This window comes from Cydia splendana, chromosome 18 (assembly GCF_910591565.1).
Source record: "Cydia splendana chromosome 18, ilCydSple1.2, whole genome shotgun sequence".
NCBI lineage: Eukaryota > Metazoa > Arthropoda > Insecta > Lepidoptera > Tortricidae > Cydia > Cydia splendana.
Window position 1 is genome coordinate 449,646 of NC_085977.1, and position 22,230 is coordinate 471,875.

The following is a 22,230-nucleotide window of genomic DNA, read 5'->3' on the forward strand; positions in this document are numbered from 1 at the left end:
AATCTTTGTGGATCTTTAAGACTTCCTGCGTTTATAAACAAGTTTAGTAGTTGGAGTAGTCGGACATTTTAGCAGTACAGTAGTTAGATAACGAGAACTTAAAGCATACGGACCTCCATACACGTACCTCCTCTACGTACCTACGTATAGTGTGTAAGTTACATGTCTACTTAGTTATTTTATTTTTTTGTAAAGTACAAATTTATGACTTTAGCCCCTCGTTTTTATGGCGTCGATACAGTTGCTTTCTTTACTTATCTATTATAGCTATACATATTCTAACAGATAGGATACATATTATACACTATCTAACAGATAGGAACTACATATCTACAATTCTACATCTAAACAATAGATTACTTACTAGATAGGTGTAAATTGTGAGCAATGAGGCAATGACCTCAAAGTTACCTCAATGTCACATATGTTGGATTGACTGTGTGAAGTGGACACTTGTGTGTATTTATTTTAATTAACAACACAACCCAATACCTACTACTTAGGTAGGTATCGATATAGAGTCGAGTTCTAAACTAAATGATTATTTACCTTGCCGTAAAAACTCGTATTATGACACGTAAAGTAGGAAACAGTAGCAATAAATAAAATCTGTCAACGTAAGTAACCTACCTACCTGCCTACCTAGCTTCTTTTCTTTTCTGCCGGTACATTTATCCTATAGGTATAATCCGTATACCTATATATAACTGAATGAATATATTTTATTTTATTTCATTTATTCATACAATGATAAACACAGTATGAAATCAGGAATGTGTCCCGAGATCCGACATAGGTAGTAACTGTGTAAGTGATTCAATCGGAATGGTAGAGACACTAAATTAGCGCTCTAGAACAGTCAAGGGCAAAAATATGTATACATTTTTTCACCTTATTGCAATGGGTTAAGGTGAAGAAATGTATACATACTTTTGCCCTTGACTGAACAATCATGCACTATCGCCCCGGTACGGTGGGGCTCCAATGCAAACCTGCCAAAATGCCTGTCCTCAATCTCAACTCTAAAACCTAGAGTCTAGGGTCCCACCCAACAAAAGGCATTATTAAGACGTGAGTCTGAGACGCTAAATTAGCGCTCGAGAACTATCGAAATCGTCCTCAAGGTGGGGCTCTAATACCAGCGGACACGTCTCCCTATCACGATGTTTAAGCTAGTCTAGAATCCGAACAAAAGGCACGCTAGTGCTGAAATCAATGGGGAAAGTCCTTATCATTTGGATTAGTCGCATTTTTGTTCCTACCGCCTTAACCGCCTTAACTTAACCACAGGTTGAGCAGGAAAATTAGTGTTAAGCTTTATACTAAATGACCTGTACTCTTACTTACCAATCTTTTTTCTTTAATCTGTCTCTTAATACCAACTTACGTGTCTGTATTTAGCCCAACGGATGACTGGTAGACATTTCGTGAAAAGATGTTTTCCATTTTATATTTATTCTGTGTTGTAAAGTTTAAAAATATAAATAAGTGACCCGCTGCCACTGGTGCCCCGCGTCGCTCCGGACACAGGCAATTGATCGCGCGCATGAACAATATGCTACGATTTACTCGTTACACAACCACACATGTCAACCATTGTTTTGTTATCCACCTGTACCGAGCCGGTTCACTTAGGTTGGACTTTACACAACAGAAACTAATCTATATTAGACACACTGGCACCGTCCCACCTCCAACGGACTACTGTAAAAGCGGGCGGAGCGGCGGAAAGCGCCGAAATTCTAAAACGTAACAAATATAAGAGCCTCGGTAGAGAGTACCATTTTGTACCATTTGGTGTTGAAACTCTAGGTCCATGGGGTCCCAGCGCGCATAAGTTGTTCGCAGAAATCGCGAAGCGTCTGGTTGACGTAACTGGTGACCGAAGAGCTGGCGGCTACCTCGCACAACGTATCAGCATTGCGATACAGCGAGGAAATGCCGCCAGCATCCTTGGTACAATGCCTCAAGGGCCTATTTTAGATTTAAGCTAGTTATTAATTTCGTTTAGTAGTACCACTGTATATATATTGTATGTAAATAAATGTTTTATCTATATTTGAAGTGCCTAACTAAATAATTATTTTGCAAAACTCTCGGTAAGCCATTTGTCATTCTTTTTCCCGCCAGAATAAGTGTGGTCGTATTTCCTAATATGTCAGGTGTTTTAAGGAAAATGGACAATGTTTCTCTTACTTAAATAGATATAGACGGCAGATACGAGTAATAACGGCTAATAAGAGGCAGATAGTGGTTTTCCACCTGCGAGGAAATGCAGCGCTGGAGAAAATTAATCGGGTTTGTTACTTGTATTAGCGATTTTTATGGAATAGTCATTGGTTTTATCGTCGATTTCGTCACTGACTTACCGCGTCTCGCCGGTTAAAAATTATCATAAAATATCCCCTGATAGCCTTTTCTCACATACATCATGTCGTATCCTTATTTGGGGATTTCCGATTGCATCCAAGAACCAGTATCGAAGAGCCTTCGTTACAGGTAACTTGCCCGTTCGTAATCCTTATTACGGTGGGATAAAGTATAGGTATAAGTGGTCAATTATGTGTGTTACTTGTTGGAGGACCGAGTAGACGCGTGCGCATCTCGCGGCTCAAGGTGAGCGGCATCGCGGCTGTAACGACTGTACCCATAAATATTCATCTTAAATCGCGCTCCAAACATTCTTATGATTTTTTGGCTCGACGAATGAACGTAGAGGCCGACTGTAGTAGTAACGTAAAAGAAAATTGGGAGTATTTCCTTAGTAGTTCCATGGTGCCAAGATTTAGATTTGGGAAGATTAGATTAGATTTATTTTCATAATATAGCATTACATTATAAATTGTTAAAGTACGTCAATTTACAAGAATACATATTAATGGTCGTCAAAAGAAAATGAGCGAATATTTAATCTTTCCGAGAGAATTTACGGATCCAATACTAACAAACAAATAGGAAGTAGAGATCCAATATTAGATAAAACATATTCTGCACACTGCACCATGAATGGATTATTAACCTCAACGGTCTTATATTTGCTAGTTCTCCGAACTATCAATACATTCATGAAGCAAATCGTGTTTACTCTGCAGTTATTACTATGTAAAAACCCCTTGGTTATGAAGCGGAAAACCGCATCCATAATGATGGACACGATGATTGCACCGCTATCTCGGGGCTACACGATGTTGCCCTGCGATACACGGCAAACATACGCTTATTGTAGGTAATGTCAGGGCCGAAGGCGTTCAATAAGCAACAGGAAAAAGTATAAAACATCGACGAAATATGGGAAATACCCAATCAATTTAAAAGCAATCAAATGTGATCTCAATTGACATTAAATACATTCACGTATTATTACCTACCTATACGCGACCGATCAATCTGACTTTTAAAATACATATTCATTCATTCAAACAAAAATGTATAACTTAAATGTACCTAAATGATAACAACACTGAGGAAATCATTAGTATTAAATTGTTGTACCGATACCAAGCAACCATTTTGTAAGAAAAACATTAATATTGTCGCTGAATTACGACAAGATAGTTTCATATAAATCCGAGCTTCCTACTCTCACTCCCTAATTGAGGCTAGCTCCATAAATTATGCTGAATTATATGCAGCCTCGGATATCCAATGAGGAAAACGGGGAGATTGCAGGGTAATTCAAAATAAAATGCAACACAATTCGAAAATAAATTTTGCAAGACTGCAATAGGTTCCCTTAACCTTAACTACATTAACTCAGAGATCAGTATTAAGCTGGTCTGTCTCTGTGTCCGCAGAGCTATCGGTCGGGTGGTTATCGTTTTTATTCGATCTATAGAGTCAGCTCTCGCGAGTATTGCGCAAGCGCGAGGTCGCGATTCGGCGCACAGCGGCCGCTCACCGGCGCTCGCGCCGCCGTGGGCTTGGAGATTAATAAGAACTAACATATATATGTCAAACAAAGAGTTTTACGGAACTGTCAGCAAGGTTATGAAATTGATGGTACGGTGATACCAGTATAACAATATTAATAATTAATATTTGCATCAGATCGTAGATTAATAGCGCACTAAAAGCAACACTCTTAACTGAACATTAATCTAATCCAACCGGAGTCTCTATCGTCTCTTTTGTAATATTTTTTATGAAAAGGTTATACTTAAGATTCGGTATTGCATCCTGTAACACCCTGGAAGCGCAGGCGTCCATGGGCTGCGGTAACCGCTTACCATCAAGCTGTATGCTTGTTTATAAAAAGCTTTATTGACGTAAGTTTATAAATTCTTTCAAAAGGTCCCAAAAGTCTTTTGGCTTTAGTTTGGCGCGATGACCCAAAATGAGGCTTAACAACAACAACAGACCTAAGGTTTTGCAAACTTTAGCAGCCACTGCAGCCACTAACTAACCTGGTTCAACAAGGTGCTAGTTAGCTGAACTCGACAAGTGTTGATACTACTTACATACTTTGTTATCGCTTGTTATCACTGCGCCGAGTGCGCCGGCGCGACTTGTGCAATGATGGCTTTCACTGCAGTGCAGCTGCGCGAGCCAATAGTGTAACTACACCGAGGCAATTTATGGCTAAAACAGTTTCGGTGCTGTTGGCCGATATATGCTAATCTTTCTGGATCAAAAAAATAAAAGGTACGTCTAAAGGGGCCCACTGATTAACAGTCCGCCGGACGGTATCGGCCTGTCATCAGTTAGAATAAAATTTTGACAGTTCCGAACAACTGACAGGCCGATACCGTCCGGCGGACTGTTAATCAGTGGGCCCCTTAAGAATTTACTCATATTCGTGTTATAAAAATATTTAAACATTAAAAAATCCCACCTGTTGGCCTGACCCTTAGCCTACCTGGTTGGGCGTGTTGTTACTGAAGTACCTACATCTACATGATCTACAGCAGTTAAACAAGGTCCCGTGTTACTCTTTGGTTTATCAATTATCATTCTTCGTTCTTTAGTGACATTGATCAAAATAAGCTTTAAAGTGAGCTCAGGTCGGTTGTGTTTGTTGTTTCGGTATGATTCTATTTTATTCATATAATAAGCAAGTTCATATTGCCACCGTTAAAGAGGGTACCCACTGGTGCGTTGCGTTGCGTCGCGTCGTCGCAGAGCATTTAATTGGGCATATGATAAAAAATAAAAATGTAGCAGCGTCGATGCTGCGACGTAACGCAACACAACGCACCAGTGGAGCCGGACCCTTACGCAGCTGTTAAGTCATTTGGTCATAGGTTACCGAAATGCGCAGTACGCACGCAGCGGCGGCGGCGGTGCGGTGTGATGAACTGATGAACCTGACCCACTTCGCTAATGGCCGCGTAATTCACACGCACGGTGCGCGCACGCTGGTAGACTTCAATGTGGTGCTCCTTAACAATAATACCTACATATACTCGATTAATCATTAAATTTATATTTATAATTTATATGTATATACTGAAATAAGTCCTTGTTATACGTGCTTACTAATGTTGTTGTTTACTCTTGAACTTGACGTAAATTCCGCATCATCGCTGACACCTGTTGCGTGAACAAGTGGCGAATGGTCGTGAAATAAATAAATGACGGCGCCGCACTTACTTGCTCACTTTTCTGAGAAGTAGGTAGGTGGGTGATTTTGGGGGTTGTGGTCCTAAATGTCAAATATGTGTAATGGTGGTTATATAATAAACAAATTTCCCCATGGGACTACCCACAAAATTGCTAAAATAATCTAATGTAAGCTGCAACAAGCGATGCTAGTGAAGCTGCTTGAAACTCCCACCCATCTTCAAAATCCAATCCTGAACTAACCAACATGTATTTTTGCTTCCAGCTGTAGCAGAGTAAAATGGCGCACGATCACAGCGCGCACGCACACATGCCCGGCATGGACATGGCCAACATGGGCAGCATGGCCACACCCACACACGACCACCACGACATGGACGACGGCTGCTCCGGACACATGCACGCCATGGTGGTAAGCACTCCTTGGTTACCTATTAACCTAGAAAACTACTGTACAAGTTCATCTAATAAACTGGTACTACAGAGCGAGCTACAGTGGTATAGAAACTCCAAAGGAGAACCAGGATCGCCGATATAGCTCTGGCCCAGAGCTCAGAGCCTCTGGGGAAGTAAGGTTCACAACACAACTCGCGACCACGTACCGAAAAAAAACCGGCCAAGTGCGTACCATAAGCAAAAAACCGGCCAAGCGCGAGTCGGACTCCCAAACGAAGGGTTCCGTACCATTATCTATAAAAACGGTCACCCATCCAAGTACTCCGCCCTACCCGTCCGCCCGACGTTGCTTAACTTCGGTCAAAAATCACGTTTGTTGTATGGGAGCCCCACTTAAATCTTTATTTTATTCTGTTTTTAGTATTTGTTGTTATAGCGGCAACAGAAATACATCATCTGTGAAAATTTCAGCTGTCTAGCTATCACAGATCACCACATACAGCCTGGTGACAGACGGACGGACGGACGGACGGACAGCGGAGTCTTAGTAATAGAGTCCCGTTTTACTCTTTGGGTACGGAACCCTAATAACGGCAAAAAATCACGTTTGTTGTATGGGAGCCCCATTAAATATTTACTATATATATACTGTTTTTAGTATTTGTTGTTATAGCGGCAACAGAAATACATCATCCGTGAAAATATCAACTGCCTAGCTATCATGGTTCATGATACAGCCTGGTGACAGACAGACAGACGAACAGCGGAGTCTTAGTAATAGCCGTAATAGGGTCCCATTTTTACCCTTTGGGTACGGAACCCTACTAAAAGCCAGCACAGAACCGATTTTGATAAAACAACGACCGCTAGAAAGCCCGTTCCCAAATAAAAAAAAACGTGAACTGGAAATCTGGTCAAAGTTTCGTGTAGATAAGTAACTGCTCAATGATAATAATGATGAAGCGAAAGTAAACTGATAACTCTCGGAAATGTTATTACGGTTGGTAATTAAACAAAAATACAAACTTGGTACGGATATAATGTAGTAGTTAGGTACTAATTATTTTAGGTCATGCTTTACTTGAATACTCCTTTCGGAAAGTCATGACAATGTCAGTGTCTGCGGTCGTGTGGAGATAGCAACGAACGCATAGGTCTGACCACATCCTATCTCTGTGGTTCACATTGATAGTTCACACTCATATCATAGTCCATATGCCGGTAGAGCTGCAAGTGAGACTATAGCAACAGTTCAGCTTATTATCATAGAGTTGTTGGCAACACCTACGTACATTAAACAGAATGACACTAGACGCTAGTAAAAGCAAAACCTTATTCGGCAAACTTTTGAGAAGAAGAGCCAACTGCAGTAGAAATCACTAGTTTTAGGATGCTCAAAGATCCACAAGTGTTGATTTCAGTATTGTAAGAACTCTCAAAGGGTTAATTTTACTTAAAGAGCGGCTCGCGCAGACCAAAGCTAAAGATAATTAAATCCTGAGATTCCTAATCCTAAGATTCCTAAGATTTGCTAAGATTTAAGAAACCTAAATTTTAATTATCTTTAGCTACTTTCGCAGCATTTCTTAAACTCCTATTGTCTACATACATACATGGAAATGGAAACAAAATAAATAGAAGACTATTTTATTTTGTTATGACAACTACATTGTGCAAAGCTTTGACAAAGAAAGAAAAGCGCCTAATATGCACATCTAATTGCGAGTGTGTTAGTGTTACACATACCTCGGTGCCCGCGTTTCCTGTGCAGACGCATTGTTTTGGCACCGCTAAAGGATGCGGTCAGTAATACCAAAAAGAATAATACAGTGAGAGCGTGAGAACGCCAAGAATTTAGGGAAAACGCGCTCAGAATACTAATTTATAACTTTTTCCGGTATTATTTTGCATTTCTGTATTTTACCCACAATGGCTACAATCAGACAATGTTATACAAAAAATACTTGCTGATATGATTTAATTTGCCATCTATTGGCCGATAGACAAATTATTTCTTTACATTCCTGAATTCCAGATATAGGCACTAATTTTAATAACAGCGCCATCGTCAATAAACTAACTAAATAGGTTTTTCTATTCACCAATAGATGGCAACACCGTTACTTATTTAGGCGCCATCTAGTAGATTTCATTCAAATTATTTACATTTCCACTTCGCTATTAGTTCGACATTATACTGATAGAGAGCGCTAATATATATATATATTATCAATATTATCAAATATTATTCTAACCGACATCTAGTGGTGACAACTACTCACCGCTAGATGTCAGTCATCTCTTAATCAATAGTTGCCGCCAATAGACAAATCACGTAGACTATTTTCACTACGAGATGATATTTGATTTTATTAAAATTAAATACATAATTAATTATTATGTACCTACTTCAGTTAATAAAACAATAATAAAACAATATGGCCCTATGTTCCTTTCCATTTCAATCATTTAATATGAAGTTTTTTGAATTATTATCCAGTTCCACACGGGCGTCTGCCAAGAGATCCTGTTCAGCGGCTGGATGAGCACCACAGCGCTGGAGCTGTTCGGCTCAGCGGTAGCCATCTTCCTGGCGGGCGTGCTGTACGAGGGGCTCAAGTACTACCGCGAGGCGCTGCACGCGCGCGCCACCTCCGTGCGCGGCGACTCGCAGGTCAACATCACCAAGAACGAGTGCGGCGCCAATGGGAACTGCGGGGGCACTGCAGTCGTCAAGTGAGTTATTGCAGCTTCTATCTATCAGCCTGTATATTATTATTATTATTTATTTATTTTAAACTTTATTGCACATAAAATTATAAGTACAAATGGCGGACTTAATGCCATAAGGCATTCTCTACCAGTCAACCACTGGGTCAAAAAGAGACGGTTGTTAGGTGCAGGTCTGTATATGTACTTACTGCTGAGTAAAGGCCTCTTCTTTATTAGGCCACTCTCCTCGGTCAAGTCCTATCCCAGCCGTTCAGCAGATATCATAGAAATAGAAATACATTTATTTATGACAAACAAACACAGATGACAAAAACATGTTGACAAATATACAATGTATAACATTTAGTGAAAAATGCCATAAAAGGGTCACAACTCAGCATGTTGCTGGCAAAGCCAGCGCTGTTCTTCCGTTGTATTGTCCGTCATCTGACCGGCTCGTTTTGTTCGCCTTAGCCACCATTCAGTAACATCAGTCATCTCGCCAAGTGTCCTGCCCACCTCCACTTTAACTGTGCCAGATACTTTGACGACGACCTACGTGTCGGATTTTGCCAGAAACCAACAGCTTAAAACCCAAGAGTACTTCTTGGGTTTTAAGCCCATTATAACCCCATAGGCAGTGTTGGCCGAAAGTTAATGCAAATTGAAAATGTTGGCCATTAACCATTATAAATTGAACCTTAAACCGTAACGGACGATTACAGTTTACGATTCAATTTATAATGGTTAATGGCCAACATTTTCAATTTGCATTAACTTTCGGCCAACACTGCCCATAGGTACCTACGCGTCTATTACCAATTGACTTTATTATACTCGACTACCTACTCAGAGCTCAGAGGGTTTTCGCAAATAACTAATCCATTTTCCTTATGACGACATGACGAGCTGTGGCGAAGATACAATAAAAGAATCAAGTTTATCTCATGAAGACTGTCTGTTTAAACAGATCGAATATATTCGCAGGCATCTTTTAATTTTATTCCTATTTAATTTCCCAGATACTCAATGCTATCAACGGGCCACTTCATCCAAACCCTCCTCCACATCGTGCAGTCGACCGCCTCGTACGTGCTGATGCTCGTGTTCATGACCTACAACGTGTGGCTGTGCGTGGCGCTGGTCGCCGGCCTGGCCGTCGGCTACTTCTGCTTCGGCTGGCGGAAGAACACAGTCGTCGACGTCACGGAGCACTGTCAATAGACTATATACCTACTTCGTCTGAGCTAACTCTGCACCGATAAAAATAAAGTGTGAAACTGCCATCGTCATATTTTCGTATGAAATTTGACGATTATGATAAACATTCTACACTGTGTCATTGCAAAGAGTTAGCTTGGTCCAGCACTCGCGGCTAGAATAAGTTGTTTTTCTCATTTATATTAAGTAGATTAAGTGAGAAAATCCACCATGATCTAAGTTAGTGCAGCGATGAATTGCATATTTATATTGTAAAATAAGTAAAGCCTTATAAGGAGAGCAGCTGTATTGGACACCGTTAAAATTATGAAGCAATGAAGATCGGAACAGACAGCGCCTGTGAGTGAGCCACGCCTGGTGATAGGTACTCAAGTATGGTCAAAATTAAAATGGTAATCTGACAAGAATTACTCTCATTAGAGTAAATTCTAATCTGACTGTCAGATGCTGCAAATGCTCAATTATTGTGTCTTATTCAAAACTATGATAGGTACCTACATATATGTATACTATTAGGGTGTCAATATAAGGACATTTTTGAAGTGAAAACTTCTTTAGCGGCGCTGTGCATTTTTTGAGGTGGGGAAAAATTTTGAACTCGCGTGAGATTACGTCACGGTAAGACGGTCACGTGATCGTAAGACGGACCTGTTACATGTAATGTCATTGAGTTTTTCTTTATTGATTTAAATGCCATCTAGTGAGTTTCGCTCTAACTGGTATTAATATGAGCACTAACAGTGATGTGCTTCGGGGTTTCAAGTAATGCGACGAAATAACGCTAGATGGCGTTAACCTCAAATATACATAGTGCATTTTGCACTAGTCATTGAGTTTTCACTTCTGCCGGCACTCCCTGAGTGCAACCCGTTGTTTTTTTAAATACCGACATATCGATATCATGCTCAAATTAAATGTGCATCTTGTTACTCAGCAATGACTTGAATTACATAATATATCTCTGGCATTAGACATGATCTTTCGTAGAGATCAGTCAAAGCTCACACAAGTTGGCTCAAGTATAGTATAGGTACTGCTTTGTACGAATTGTTATCTTGCCTCTTTCTATGTAATCTATGCTAAACACGTCTTACCTACTATGTAAGGCAGTTTATTACATCTCAATTTTAAAGGTTTCTAAGAATTTTCTACTAGTGTTTGTATCATCATGTATCATCCAAATACAAAAGGACCTCTACATATACCTACCTACTATAAGATACATTTTTAAAGGTTATAAAATATAACCTTATTAATTAGGGTTTGTTCTGTCTTCCAACTAATAGTTTGTAATTTTGTATCATGTGTAGAGCCATAAGTAGGTAAGCGCTATAAACACATATACATATGTAATGTTTTAAGACAATATTTATTGTCTTAAATATGAAATTCAGGATAGATATATGAGCTTCAGAGTACGTAACTGTTTTACTCTAAATAAGAGAAGAAGAATCAGGCCTACGACGTATGCCGCTCAAATAATTAATAAAATTGTCCATAGTACAGGCGGAATCCACTTAAAATATATATGTAAAATTGTGATATCATAAGTAACATAAGTAATTAATTATCATCATATTGTTGCGTTAGATTTAAGGGAAAAAAATCGGACACATATTTTGTAAATACTTTTAATGAACGGTATCTCATACATTCCTACAATTTTAATACAATGTTTGATGAAAAACTGGTTCCGTATTTTATTTTCTTATCTACCTACTGCCGAAACCATTTACCTCGTTGCTCCATAATCGAAATAAACCACCTCTAGGGGGAATTGCACCAGTGTGCCGCACAGTGCTGCACTGCACTGGTGGAATCGCGCCTTAAGGTCGCAGATTGGAACCACGGCTCGTATCAATAAATTTCATGGATCGCGATCGTATGTAAAATATACCACTCACTTATCTTGTGATTAGGTTACCTAATCGAACCCCACTTCCATTAGAATGCAATAGGATAGGTATAAGATGTGAGACACTGTTATGTAACGCCTGAGTATTTTATATCAGCAATTGACCGCACTGTCGTATCAGTTCAGTTGGCCACCCCAAAAATTATCACGCGATTCGCTATTACCCTATTACTTGCTATTACTATAAAAAAGTTAGGCATCTTTGAATTATGAAATTCTGCCCCTCCATTATTTTTATCGGTAATATCGGTCATAATCGGCGGTTTAAATCGGCGAGCCAAACCAGGGCTATAACCGCGAAAATCGAAGTTCGCAAATTGCGGGGATTTTTCTCTGTCACTCTAATTACGCCTTCATTGGAGTAAAAGAGAAAGATCCCCGCAATTTGCGAATTTCGGTTTTCGCGGTAGCCGCTCAGCACTTGCGTCCGTAGCAGATTGGCAAAAATTGTCCGGTCTAAGGGTCTACCGCGAACCACGTTCGACCTGTTGCCTCTGTGTCGCACTTGTAAATTAGTACGTAAGTGTGACAGGGAGGCAACACGTCGAACGTGGTTCGCGGTAGGCCCTCTGGGCTTTAATTTCGATTGTCGATCTCTTTTCGTGTTTCGCCATGTTCGCGGTAGGCACTCAGAAAACGCTTCATGCGTTCAGGAATACTACAGACATGCTTGCAATCTAGAATGTGATTTAAGAATATTTTTATTGAATTGCTGTATCAATCTGGTGATACAGCAAAGCAATAAAAATATTTTAATATTTATTTAAGTAATTCAAAATTTTGGAAGTCTATTAAATACATTAAACTAAACCGGATCTAAACGCACTTCATGATGTCATGGTTGGTTTCTAAACGCAACTCGTGTCATGTCAAGTGTGTGACGGGTGGTCAGACCGTGTTTGTCTTGTATATTTTTACTTGTTGATTTTTCTAATTACATTTGTTAAGTATAACGCGGAGTGGTGCGCGACAGGTTCCGGGAGAGCTATGTTATAGTGTGGCAAGTGGCAGCAGGTGGACGAGTCGCGGCTGGCGTGTGCGGAGCGCCGAAAGTTCAGGTAACGGTAGTTTCTGACGACGTCGATATTTTTTCTTGATCTCTTTACGTCAATGTATCGATTTAATTAACAATATTTACTAGTAGTTTGCAACACGGAACCGTCCGTAGGGGTGGTGATAAGGGTTTGTTTGCTGACGGGGCTCCGCTAAGCTGCGTAGGCCGCTGCACGTTGTGTCGGGCCTCCTTCTCGTATCTGGGGCAATGTGCGGCTTAGCGTAAACAACAGCTCCCACCCTTTAACTGCTCAGTACGTTCACGAAAGTTTATATTTTAATTTTGAAATCCTTGCACCTTGCTTTCCACTCACAATAATTCTTTGTAGGAAATAAAAATCCTTTTGAATTTTTTTTTAACCATTAATAAGTGCAAGCAGGCGTTTATTGTTGTACCGTGTTGGCTTCGCACGGGTTAACAAATTATACAACTAAACCTTCCTCAAGAATCACTATTGATAGGTGAAAACCACATGAAATTCCGTTCAGTAGTTTTTTAGTTTATCGCAAACAAACAAACACACAAATAGACCGACATGGCGGGGGACATTGTTTTATAAGGTGTAGTGATATTGTAACTATTAGTGGGAATTCTTGGAACTGTTGAAAACTTGTTATTTCATAACAAAATAATGAATTGATAATGATCTTTATGCTGGCAATTACAATTCATTGAACATTTGCATTGCAGAATATGTCAACTGTGAAAATCCCAATTATCATTAATAGACAAGAGCTTTTCTAGGACACCACATTTTTGTCTCTTAATTTTAAAGAAATTATAATTAAAACTTGTTTAATCTTTTAACTTACTGTCACCCATTCTCATATCTTATACCTTTAAATGAGCAGTTCTTGTATATTTTTTTATTTATATAGTTATATATTTCGGAGCACATAATGCGCAGAGTGTTGGAAGGTTGGAAGGGTGGTATCCGAGTCGGTGGTCACCTTATCAACAACTTGCGGTTTGCTGATGACACTACTATCATTGGCGCAAACGAAAGTGAGATAGCGGAACTGCTGGAAAAGTTGGAGTCCGTTAGTGTGGAGTACGGATTAAGGATAAACCGGAACAAAACCAAACTGATGTTTGTCGACCGAGCGGGAAAATCCCAGAGAACGTTCGAGTTGCGCGAACTAGAGTCTGTAGAACAGTTTGTTTACTTGGGATCTTTGATTCGTAATGATGGAGATTGTGAGAGAGAAGTGGTACGTCGAGCTCAGATTGCAAAGGCGGCAGTAACGCGCCTAGAGAAGATATGGAGGAATCGCAACATCTACCGCAGTACAAAAGTTAAACTAATGCGTACACTCATATTCTCTATCTTCCTATACGCCTCCGAAACATGGACGCTGAAAGCTAGGCTAAGGGATAGGATTGACGCATTCGAGATGTGGTGCTGGCGTAAAATGCTGGGAGTGTCATGGACTGAACGCCGCACCAATGCTTCAATCCGAAGCCAACTAAAAGTCCTCACTCCTCTCTCTGTGGTCTGCTTGCGGAGAGCTCTTTCTTTCTTTGGACACGTGGCGAGACGAGAAATACACAACCTCGAGAAAATCATAATGATTGGCCGTGTCGAGGGAACAAGAAGTAGAGGCAGAGCTCCAACTCGCTGGACGGATCCTCTCCTGGAGGCAATTAATAGTGGCACACAGTCCGCACTTCATCAGGCTCAGAACAGAGCAGCCTGGAGACTTCTTATAGATAGCGCTACTTATGGTGGTCACGACCCTCAGCTGTGAGGATAACGACGAAGAAGAAGAAGAAGAATATTTCGGAGATCTCGGAAACAGCTCTAACAATTTCGATGAAATTTGCTATATGGGGGTTTTCAGGGGCGAAACATCGATCTAGCTAGGTCTTATCTCTGGGAAAACGCGCATTTTTGAGTTTTGCAAGCAAAGCTTGGTCTCCCAGATATTATATTCACTTATTCGCCAAAGAAGTTGTGTAAAATTTCTTACAAATTTAACCCTTTTTGTGTAAATGTAATTATTTTGATGTGCTTGTCAAACTATAGTCAACAATAAGTTTAAATGCTTCACAATGATTTATTTGATTACAAATTGCATGCTGTAATGTTAATTCATACATTGTTAGACATAGACCAATGTTCCTGCAACCTGTAGAAAGAAAAGAAAGAAAGAAATTTATTGAACCTATTTATCTAAAAACAAAACATTAACACTCTGCACAAATTGTCAGAGTGTTTAAGAGGTTTGGACACTGACAACTATAATTTTATTTAAAAGGTATTCATTTTTCATCAAAAACTGCACACTACGGCAAGAAGTATTTATTCTTCTTCTTCTTCTTCTTCTTCTACCTAGCGGTATCCCGCCCTTTGCCAGGGTTCGCTTTTCTACTTGCTTTCCTCCACTTTGCGCGATCCTGGGCGTCATCTCGTGTGAGCCCGTTCACGCTCATATCTGCTTTCACGAGACATCGAGCCATCGCTTTTTTGGTCTGCCTTGGGGTGGGGGGCCATCAAGGGCTAGGTTAAGGCATATGTTTCCTACGTAGTCAGCTGGCCTACGACAAACGTCGCCGAACCACCGGAGGCGATATTCTTGGAGCTTCTCTGCTACGTCACGGACTGCGAGGCTGCCACGGATGTACTCGTTATGAATGCGGTCAGTGCGCGTAACGCCGCAAATCCATCGCAGCATCTTCATCTCTGTAACGCGAAGCTCCTGAACGTGCCTTCCAAGAACCGGCCACGTCTCAGCGCCATAAAGTAGGACTGGACGGATAATACACTTATACACTAGCTCTTTGAGTCTAAGCGGTATTTATTTATTATACCACAAAAATAGGAATGCACATTTTCAAAGAAATAAACTGGTTACAATAAAATCAGTAACTTGTCATGTACATATTTAAATCTCTACCAAATGTGCTGTAAGGAGTACCTTTTGCATTCCCCTTTGTTTTTAACATTTCCTTTTTAATTATTCCCCTATTCTATCTATTCATTTCCAGCTCCACCATCAGGTCTAGTCTCATAATCTTCATATAAATCACTACTGTCACTTTTATCTATTTGTTCTCTATGGTCACTCTCATCTACTTGTTCTCTAATGTCACTCTCATCTACTTGTTCTCTAATGTCACTCTCATCTACTTGTTCTCTAATGTCACTCTCATCTACTTGCTCTGTACTGTCACTCTCATCTACTTGTTCTGTACTGTCACTCTCATCTACTTGTTCTGTACTGTCACTATCATCATTTACACCACTACCAATTTCAACATTCACATTGTCATCATTTTCCTCACTCTTTGCATTATAGTCTCCTCCAGGTGGTTGTTTAATCATTTTGGATATGAAAGCAATCTCTTCATTATACAACAAGACATCACTCTCCGACAGCTCAAGCTTTGGTGTGTGCGATTTATAGAACTTATCGTAGATGTGGTCCCAGATGGGCAACGTGTGTATGGAGGAAGGCATGCCCATTGACATCGTGATCGGGCCGAGATGAAACACAAGGCACGAGGCGGAGCTGATGTCTGGCTTCTCGTTTCTTATTCGGAAAGTGACTGGCAGCCATACCACAGGCAATAGCGTGGATTTCAAGGGTGTAGGGTCACTGGAAAAATATGATGTCTGAATTTTTAAACAGCATGTGAGTTGTAATATTCATTGCGTCGTTAAATTATCAAGAAGTGAAAGAAACTATTATATTCAAGGATAAAGCTACATACTTTGTTAAAGTATTAAGTGTTAAGTATTGGTAAAGTTTTATACATTGTTATCATTGTATGCATTAATTTGTTTATAAGGTTAGTAAAAGGCCTAATATAGCTTCGTAGCTTTACTAAATTACAATGGTGAATAAAAAAATAAATTTTATGTGTTTTTTAAACTCTAGCAAGATTAAAGTGGAACTCACAAACAAATAAATAATATGACATTATATAGGCATATTTACTGTTGAGTCTCACCTATACATCATAAAATTACTCCACATGGCCACCAATGTCTGGGCAATTAATTCCTCTTCTTCATCAAAGTCCTCTTTACTAAAAACATATTCAAATATGCTATCACCACGGGGTACAAACTCCATCAGGTACACCGGGGAGCCGCTTGCAGCCACGTGAAGGATGGCAGACTTCACAATCGGATACACCGTGAACACATCATTTATATAATTTTCAAAATTTTCAACTATACCCACACCCGTCTCCAGTTCATGAAAGTAAGTCTCTTTCACCTGCTCACCAATTTTAAATTTCATCTCGTCACTTTCGAACTCCAAATTATTTGGCAGAAGATCTTCGAAACTATTCGGTACATTATGGAACATGTCGTCACCGTCATAAAACCTCTCTTTTGAATACGCTATTAAAAGAGGGACAGGCTTGAATATGGCTCTTTGGAGAATTTCTTTAGGGTCTTTAATCAATAAAGCTGAATAGTACTCTGCAAGGCTTTCAACACAGGGTGCAAATCTGTTAGAATGATTCAGTGTTTTCGCAACCGCGATGTTTTGGTAGAACACAGCGAGGTCGTCTATTGTGTTATTGCCATTGTCCTCGTAGCCTAATTTTGTAGCTACGTCCAGCGCCGCGGCGACGGGATCGGCGGCGAGCGAAGTCGGCGCGAGGGCCGAGCCCGACTCCAGGATCACTCGCTGTATATAGCCGTCGATGGCGCCCGACAGGAGCAGCAGCTCGGCAGCGGCGGCGCCCGTGCCCGTCCCGTACAAGGTCACCTGTGGGAAAGGTTCTTGAAATGAAAACATAGGAATTTTGCATTATGACAAAGGATTTTGAATAGAAACATTCTCGGACATTCCACATACGCGAAACTAAATGATTATAAACCACGTCATGCTAACGTATCTTACGTATCCCATCATCTAACCTGCGAAAAGTCGCCGCCGAACTTGTCAATATTCTCATGGACCCAGGACAACGCAGCCACCTGGTCCTTCAACCCCGCGTTCCCGGGCGCCGCGCTCGTGCCCAAGCAGAGGAACCCCTCGGCACCGAGCCGGTAGTTCAGCGTCACCACTACATAGCCCAGATTCAGGAGACGCGAAGGTCCTCTGTGAGATCCCCATCTGGAATACAACAAACGAACATTATCTTGAACTCTACATTATCTCACTAGAGAGTATAAACCTCCCATGGTTATTCAAATCGCGCGGACTTGATTCTGACATAGGCACTTACAATATAGGCTGGTGTAGCGACAGCAGCTAACTAGCAGCTATACAGTACTGTACCCAGTGGCAATGTGTCCGGCGTGCAGGTGCACCAACTAGAACCCGCTCGGGTGCGAACATGTTGAGCACCAGGCATGCCGCGTCGCCGCGCCGGCCAGCTGCAGGCGCGAGGCTATAGTACTGTACCCGGTGGCGAAGTGTCCGACGTGCAGGTGCACCAACCAGATCCCGGCTCGGGTGCATACATGTCGAGCACGAGGCATGCCGCGTTGCCGCGCCGGCCAGCTGCAGGCGCGAGGCTATAGTACTGTACCCGGTGGCGAAGTGTCCGGCGTGCAGGTGCACCAACCAGATCCCGGCTTGGGTGCGTCCATGTCGAGCACCAGGCATGCCGCGTCGCCGCGCCGGCCAGCTGCAGGCGCGAGGCTATAGTACTGTACCCGGTGGCGAAGTGTCCGGCGTGCAGGTGCACCAACCAGATCCCGGCTCGGGTGCGTACATGTGGAGCACCAGGCATGCCGCGTCGCCGCGGCGGCCAGCTGCAGGCGCGAGGCTAATATAGTACTGTACCCGGTGGCGCGAGGCTAATATAGTACTGTACCCGGTGGCGAAGTGTCCGGTGTGTAGGTGCACCAACCAGATCCCGGCTCGGGTGCGTACATGTTAGCACCAGGCATGCCGCGTCGCCGCGCCGGCCAGCTGCAGGCGCGAGGCTATAGTACTGTACCCGGTGGCGAAGTGTCCAGCGTGCAGGTGCACCAACACGGGGCGCGACGTGGCGTGCTCAGGCGCGAACACGTTAAGCACCAGGCACGCCGCATCGACGCGCTGGCCGAGCTGAGCGCAGCGCACACGGTACGTCGCTTCGAACACGCCGTCCCATCGCACGGGGGCCTCTGCAGCCTATGAACAACATTATTACTGTCAAGTACCTAACCGAATTGTCAAGTACCTAAATCCATTCCTTTGTAGCACTACAATGAAGGTCATCACCCACCCCCGCTAAAGGCTCTTTTAGACAACATATTGACACAACTAGTCAAGTCTTTCACCGGTCACCGGTAATTGCTTTACAAATGAAATGTGATTATTAGGGTAGGAAGAGATAGGAAAAGTTCTTAGTGAAAATGGTCGTATGATATAACTTTTGAGTAGGTTGACTTGACTAACAACATACCTAATACATATTATTATTAGCATTTAGTGCAAGTACCTAACTTACATTAACGTAAAACCTTAATTAGTGTTAATTGATTTCACCGAAAATAACAGAATAATTTACTTTCAATTACTCAGTTTCCACAGGGGCGCACAGCACAGGGCCGCCAAATTTATCAGCTTATCATATTAGAGCGCTTCCACGTGTGTTGTATATCAGCGGAAGAACAACTGCTACAAGTGTTAGTGCCTAAACATTTGTGTTGGCAATCATTCGCGATCACGTAACGACAGCTTTGTTACTAAGTTTTTCTGTTCCTATGTTTACACTTCGCTCAAACAACCGTATGTTCGTCGATAGTATTTACATCACTCGGATAAATTAGTTATTTTAAAACATGGGCGTGACGCCGCGATAGTCGAGGCGATAGCGATCAGCGTGTTTACGTCGATAATGGGATTCACGTTTATCAGCGACTAAATCGGCTGACGGTCATTGTCCAGCTCTGCGGGGATGAGGAAGGGCCTTTGTTATTTACTAGTTAGTAAAATTAAAGCCCTGGATTCTAGAAAGTTCACTGTTTGTTGTTTATTTTTTGTTCCCCATTTAGTGAAAATCCGCAAGAGTCGTGAATTAATATTTTCTAATAAACATTAAAAAACTGGATCCAAGCCTTAAGCCTTTTTATTCTACAGTATCGTTATGTTTTGACAATACCGTGACAAAACAGAAAGCAAAGTTGATCTGTTTCGACGTTTACTGGAAAACGAAATCGTTTTCCCGCAAAGTCAAATACTGTAAAAGACCGTGTCCCGTTAAAACTGAATGTTAAGTCATTCCGTTGCCAGTCACCTTAAACGAGGAGCAGCTAGGGCAGGCCGAGGAGGACGTAATGCGTATGAGCTCGTCGCCACATTGCTGTACGGCGGCGGTAGCATTGTAACCCGCAGAACACACAGTGACACATACCTACACATACACACACACATCCACACACACACATGTAGTGATACATAGTGAGAACACACTGCAGTGTTGCTCTTACCTTAACTGGCGTGGGGCTCTGGCCTTAAATCTGGCGCGGGCAGCAGACGGGCGCACGAAGGGCAGGCCGAGGAAGGCGTAGGGCGACGGGCGACGCGTCAGGTATGTACCGCACCACGCCCGAGCTGTGGCCTCGTCGTGTAGAACACACAGGGGGCTCTGACCTTAAACCTGGCGTGGGCAGGAAGCGGGCGCGCGTAGGGCAGGCCGAGGAAGGCGTAGTGTGGCGGGTGACGCGCCAGGTACCCGCGCACCGTGCCCGAGCTGGTCACCACGTCGCGGTGCGGCGGCCGGAGCTGCGGGGCTCGCAAAGCCAGCGCATGGCACAGCGCGCTACAGAGCACCAACAAGCGCATCAGGGCCTCAGATGTCGGTTGTACTGTATAGTCATTGCAAACCTTAACACAATTCCAGCAAAATCATGCGTATTAAAAACTTTTGCAATGTTGTGACTTCAGAGATACTCTATCTACACAATCACAGGACACTCTCGCACAGAAATCACCTTTTAAATCAATATTCGACTGTCATAAGACTTATAAGCGTTATAACCAGCAGCGTTATCGTCAACAACTCGCAGACAACATTTTGAAGACGCAGATGGACTTTTAATTTGCCTAAAATACTGCCAGCAAGTTGTTAAGGTCGGTGGTTAAAACTTCACTACCACCTTTACACCTCCATACTTGTTACTATTTTTTTACACAGACAAACAGGAAACACTCTAGAAGAATGAATACGCGTGACCCGCTTCCATTGATCTTAAGTGTACCTATGTACGTGTGCCAGTCGTCCTGATTATAGTAAAGATCGTACTAAAATGATTACGGCGGCTAACCCCGCCATTATCATAACACTTGGTTAATCTAAACATTCGCGTGTAGAGTAAACATTCTCATAGAACGCATGCTTTTAGGAAAATAGTTTACCGTATTGTCTATATTATGATAACCCAAAATATTATTACGCAGTGGGGTTATTCTACAATCACTGTAATGCTTTGAGCCTTTTTTACGCTGGCGTTCTTGACTTTAGGACCTACATATATTATGTACCGTAAAAGTATAAAACTTTACCCTTTAAGGTCTCTGCCCACTACACCGTATCCACATTGTTTCATATCTGTACATAACGGGTTTAGTGCCCGTAGTAACCGCGTATCATCCCCATAGCAGCCGCCTATAATCCCCGTAGCATACGCGTTTCATCCCCTTCGTACCCGCGTTTTATTCGCGAGAGCAATACTCGTCAGAAAGAGCGACCGAATAGTTATCAGACTGGCAAGAGCGAGCAAGAAATATGGCAACGCGTTTATAACGGGCTTAGAACGGTCACTATAAGCGGTTATAACCCGTATGCTCACCGTTTCGCCGCCTGCAAGCACCGTTCTTGCAACGTTGCGTACCGTGCATGGAGCGTTTCGGCACCGGCAAAATATCCTCGCCGACAATTTTTGACGGTCCGTGCATGGTACAGTCGCCACCAGATATATCGGAGCGGCCAAGGTGCTCACAAATATCGGAACACGCCTCTATTGTCAGGGCGTTAGAGCGCGTGTTCAGATATTGTGAACACCTTGGCCGCTCCTATATATCTGATGGCGACTGTACGCGACGGGTATGGTCGGTGACGGAACGGGCTAGTGGGCATAGTCTCATACTTTTTAATACAAAGAATATTTTTTTGTCTGACACGTTCCTACTACGGTCATGGTATGATACGGTGTAGTGGGCAGAGACCTTTAACATAACTTTGCCCACCACGTCACAGTTGAATAAAAGCGAAATAACTTAAAAGTAGTTACAGATACTCTTTCACACTTTTCCTTTTTCGTGGTGTGTGTATTCTTCACTTTCTCCAGAAAGTGTGTCTGTAACTACTTTTAAGTTATTTCGCTTTTGCTGAACTGTGACGCGGTGGGCAAAGTTTAATACTTTTACGGTACTTTCGTTTTTTGGCCGCCAACCATGAACTTGAAAAGTTTTTA

General features: G+C 42.0%; 3 protein-coding genes across 4 annotated transcripts in view; 2 read left to right on the forward strand and 1 right to left on the reverse strand.

Moving 5' to 3' along the window:
• The window catches only part of LOC134799273 (high affinity copper uptake protein 1-like), a 29,596-nt gene extending 19,383 nt beyond the window's left edge, over positions 1-10,213 (forward strand). Inside the window, exons 2-4 of the mRNA XM_063771651.1 lie at positions 5,825-5,971; positions 8,456-8,691; positions 9,690-10,213. Of these exons, the coding sequence (XP_063627721.1) occupies positions 5,840-5,971; positions 8,456-8,691; positions 9,690-9,891 (570 nt within the window). The 5' untranslated portion in view covers positions 5,825-5,839 and the 3' untranslated portion in view covers positions 9,892-10,213. The remainder of the gene's footprint in view (positions 1-5,824; positions 5,972-8,455; positions 8,692-9,689) is intronic.
• A 2,338-nt stretch (positions 10,214-12,551) lies between these two features.
• Positions 12,552-22,230, forward strand: part of LOC134799325 (serine/threonine-protein kinase D1) — a 95,214-nt gene continuing 85,535 nt past the window's right edge. The window contains exon 1 of the mRNA XM_063771716.1: positions 12,552-12,861. The gene's annotated coding sequence lies outside the window, so the exon portion shown is untranslated. The remainder of the gene's footprint in view (positions 12,862-22,230) is intronic.
• LOC134799174 (juvenile hormone esterase-like) lies at positions 15,027-21,195 on the reverse strand. Of its 2 annotated transcripts, XM_063771569.1 has the most exons (5): positions 20,408-21,195; positions 18,768-18,943; positions 17,737-17,935; positions 16,812-17,584; positions 15,027-16,456 (listed from the first exon to the last, which is right to left on the reverse strand). In XM_063771569.1, exons 1-5 carry the CDS (start codon positions 20,597-20,599, stop codon positions 15,832-15,834), a joined length of 1,965 nt encoding a protein of 654 aa, XP_063627639.1. In that variant the 5' UTR covers positions 20,600-21,195; the 3' UTR covers positions 15,027-15,831. The 2 variants fall into 2 exon arrangements, with proteins under 2 accessions (XP_063627639.1, XP_063627640.1); XM_063771570.1 differs by lacking the exons at positions 18,768-18,943; positions 20,408-21,195 and adding an exon at positions 18,354-18,497.

Excerpts from the sequence above, each read along its gene's own strand:
- LOC134799174 (XM_063771569.1), bottom strand. The coding sequence starts at position 20,599 with ATGCGCTTGTTGGTGCTCTGTAGCGCGCTGTGCCATGCGCTGGCTTTG. Across the intron at positions 17,936-18,767 it reads GCTGGACACTTCGCCACCGG|ATGGGGATCTCACAGAGGAC; the intron begins GTACAGTACTAT and ends GTTGTATTCCAG. Across the intron at positions 16,457-16,811 it reads AGTAATTTTATGATGTATAG|TGACCCTACACCCTTGAAAT; the intron begins GTGAGACTCAAC and ends ATATTTTTCCAG.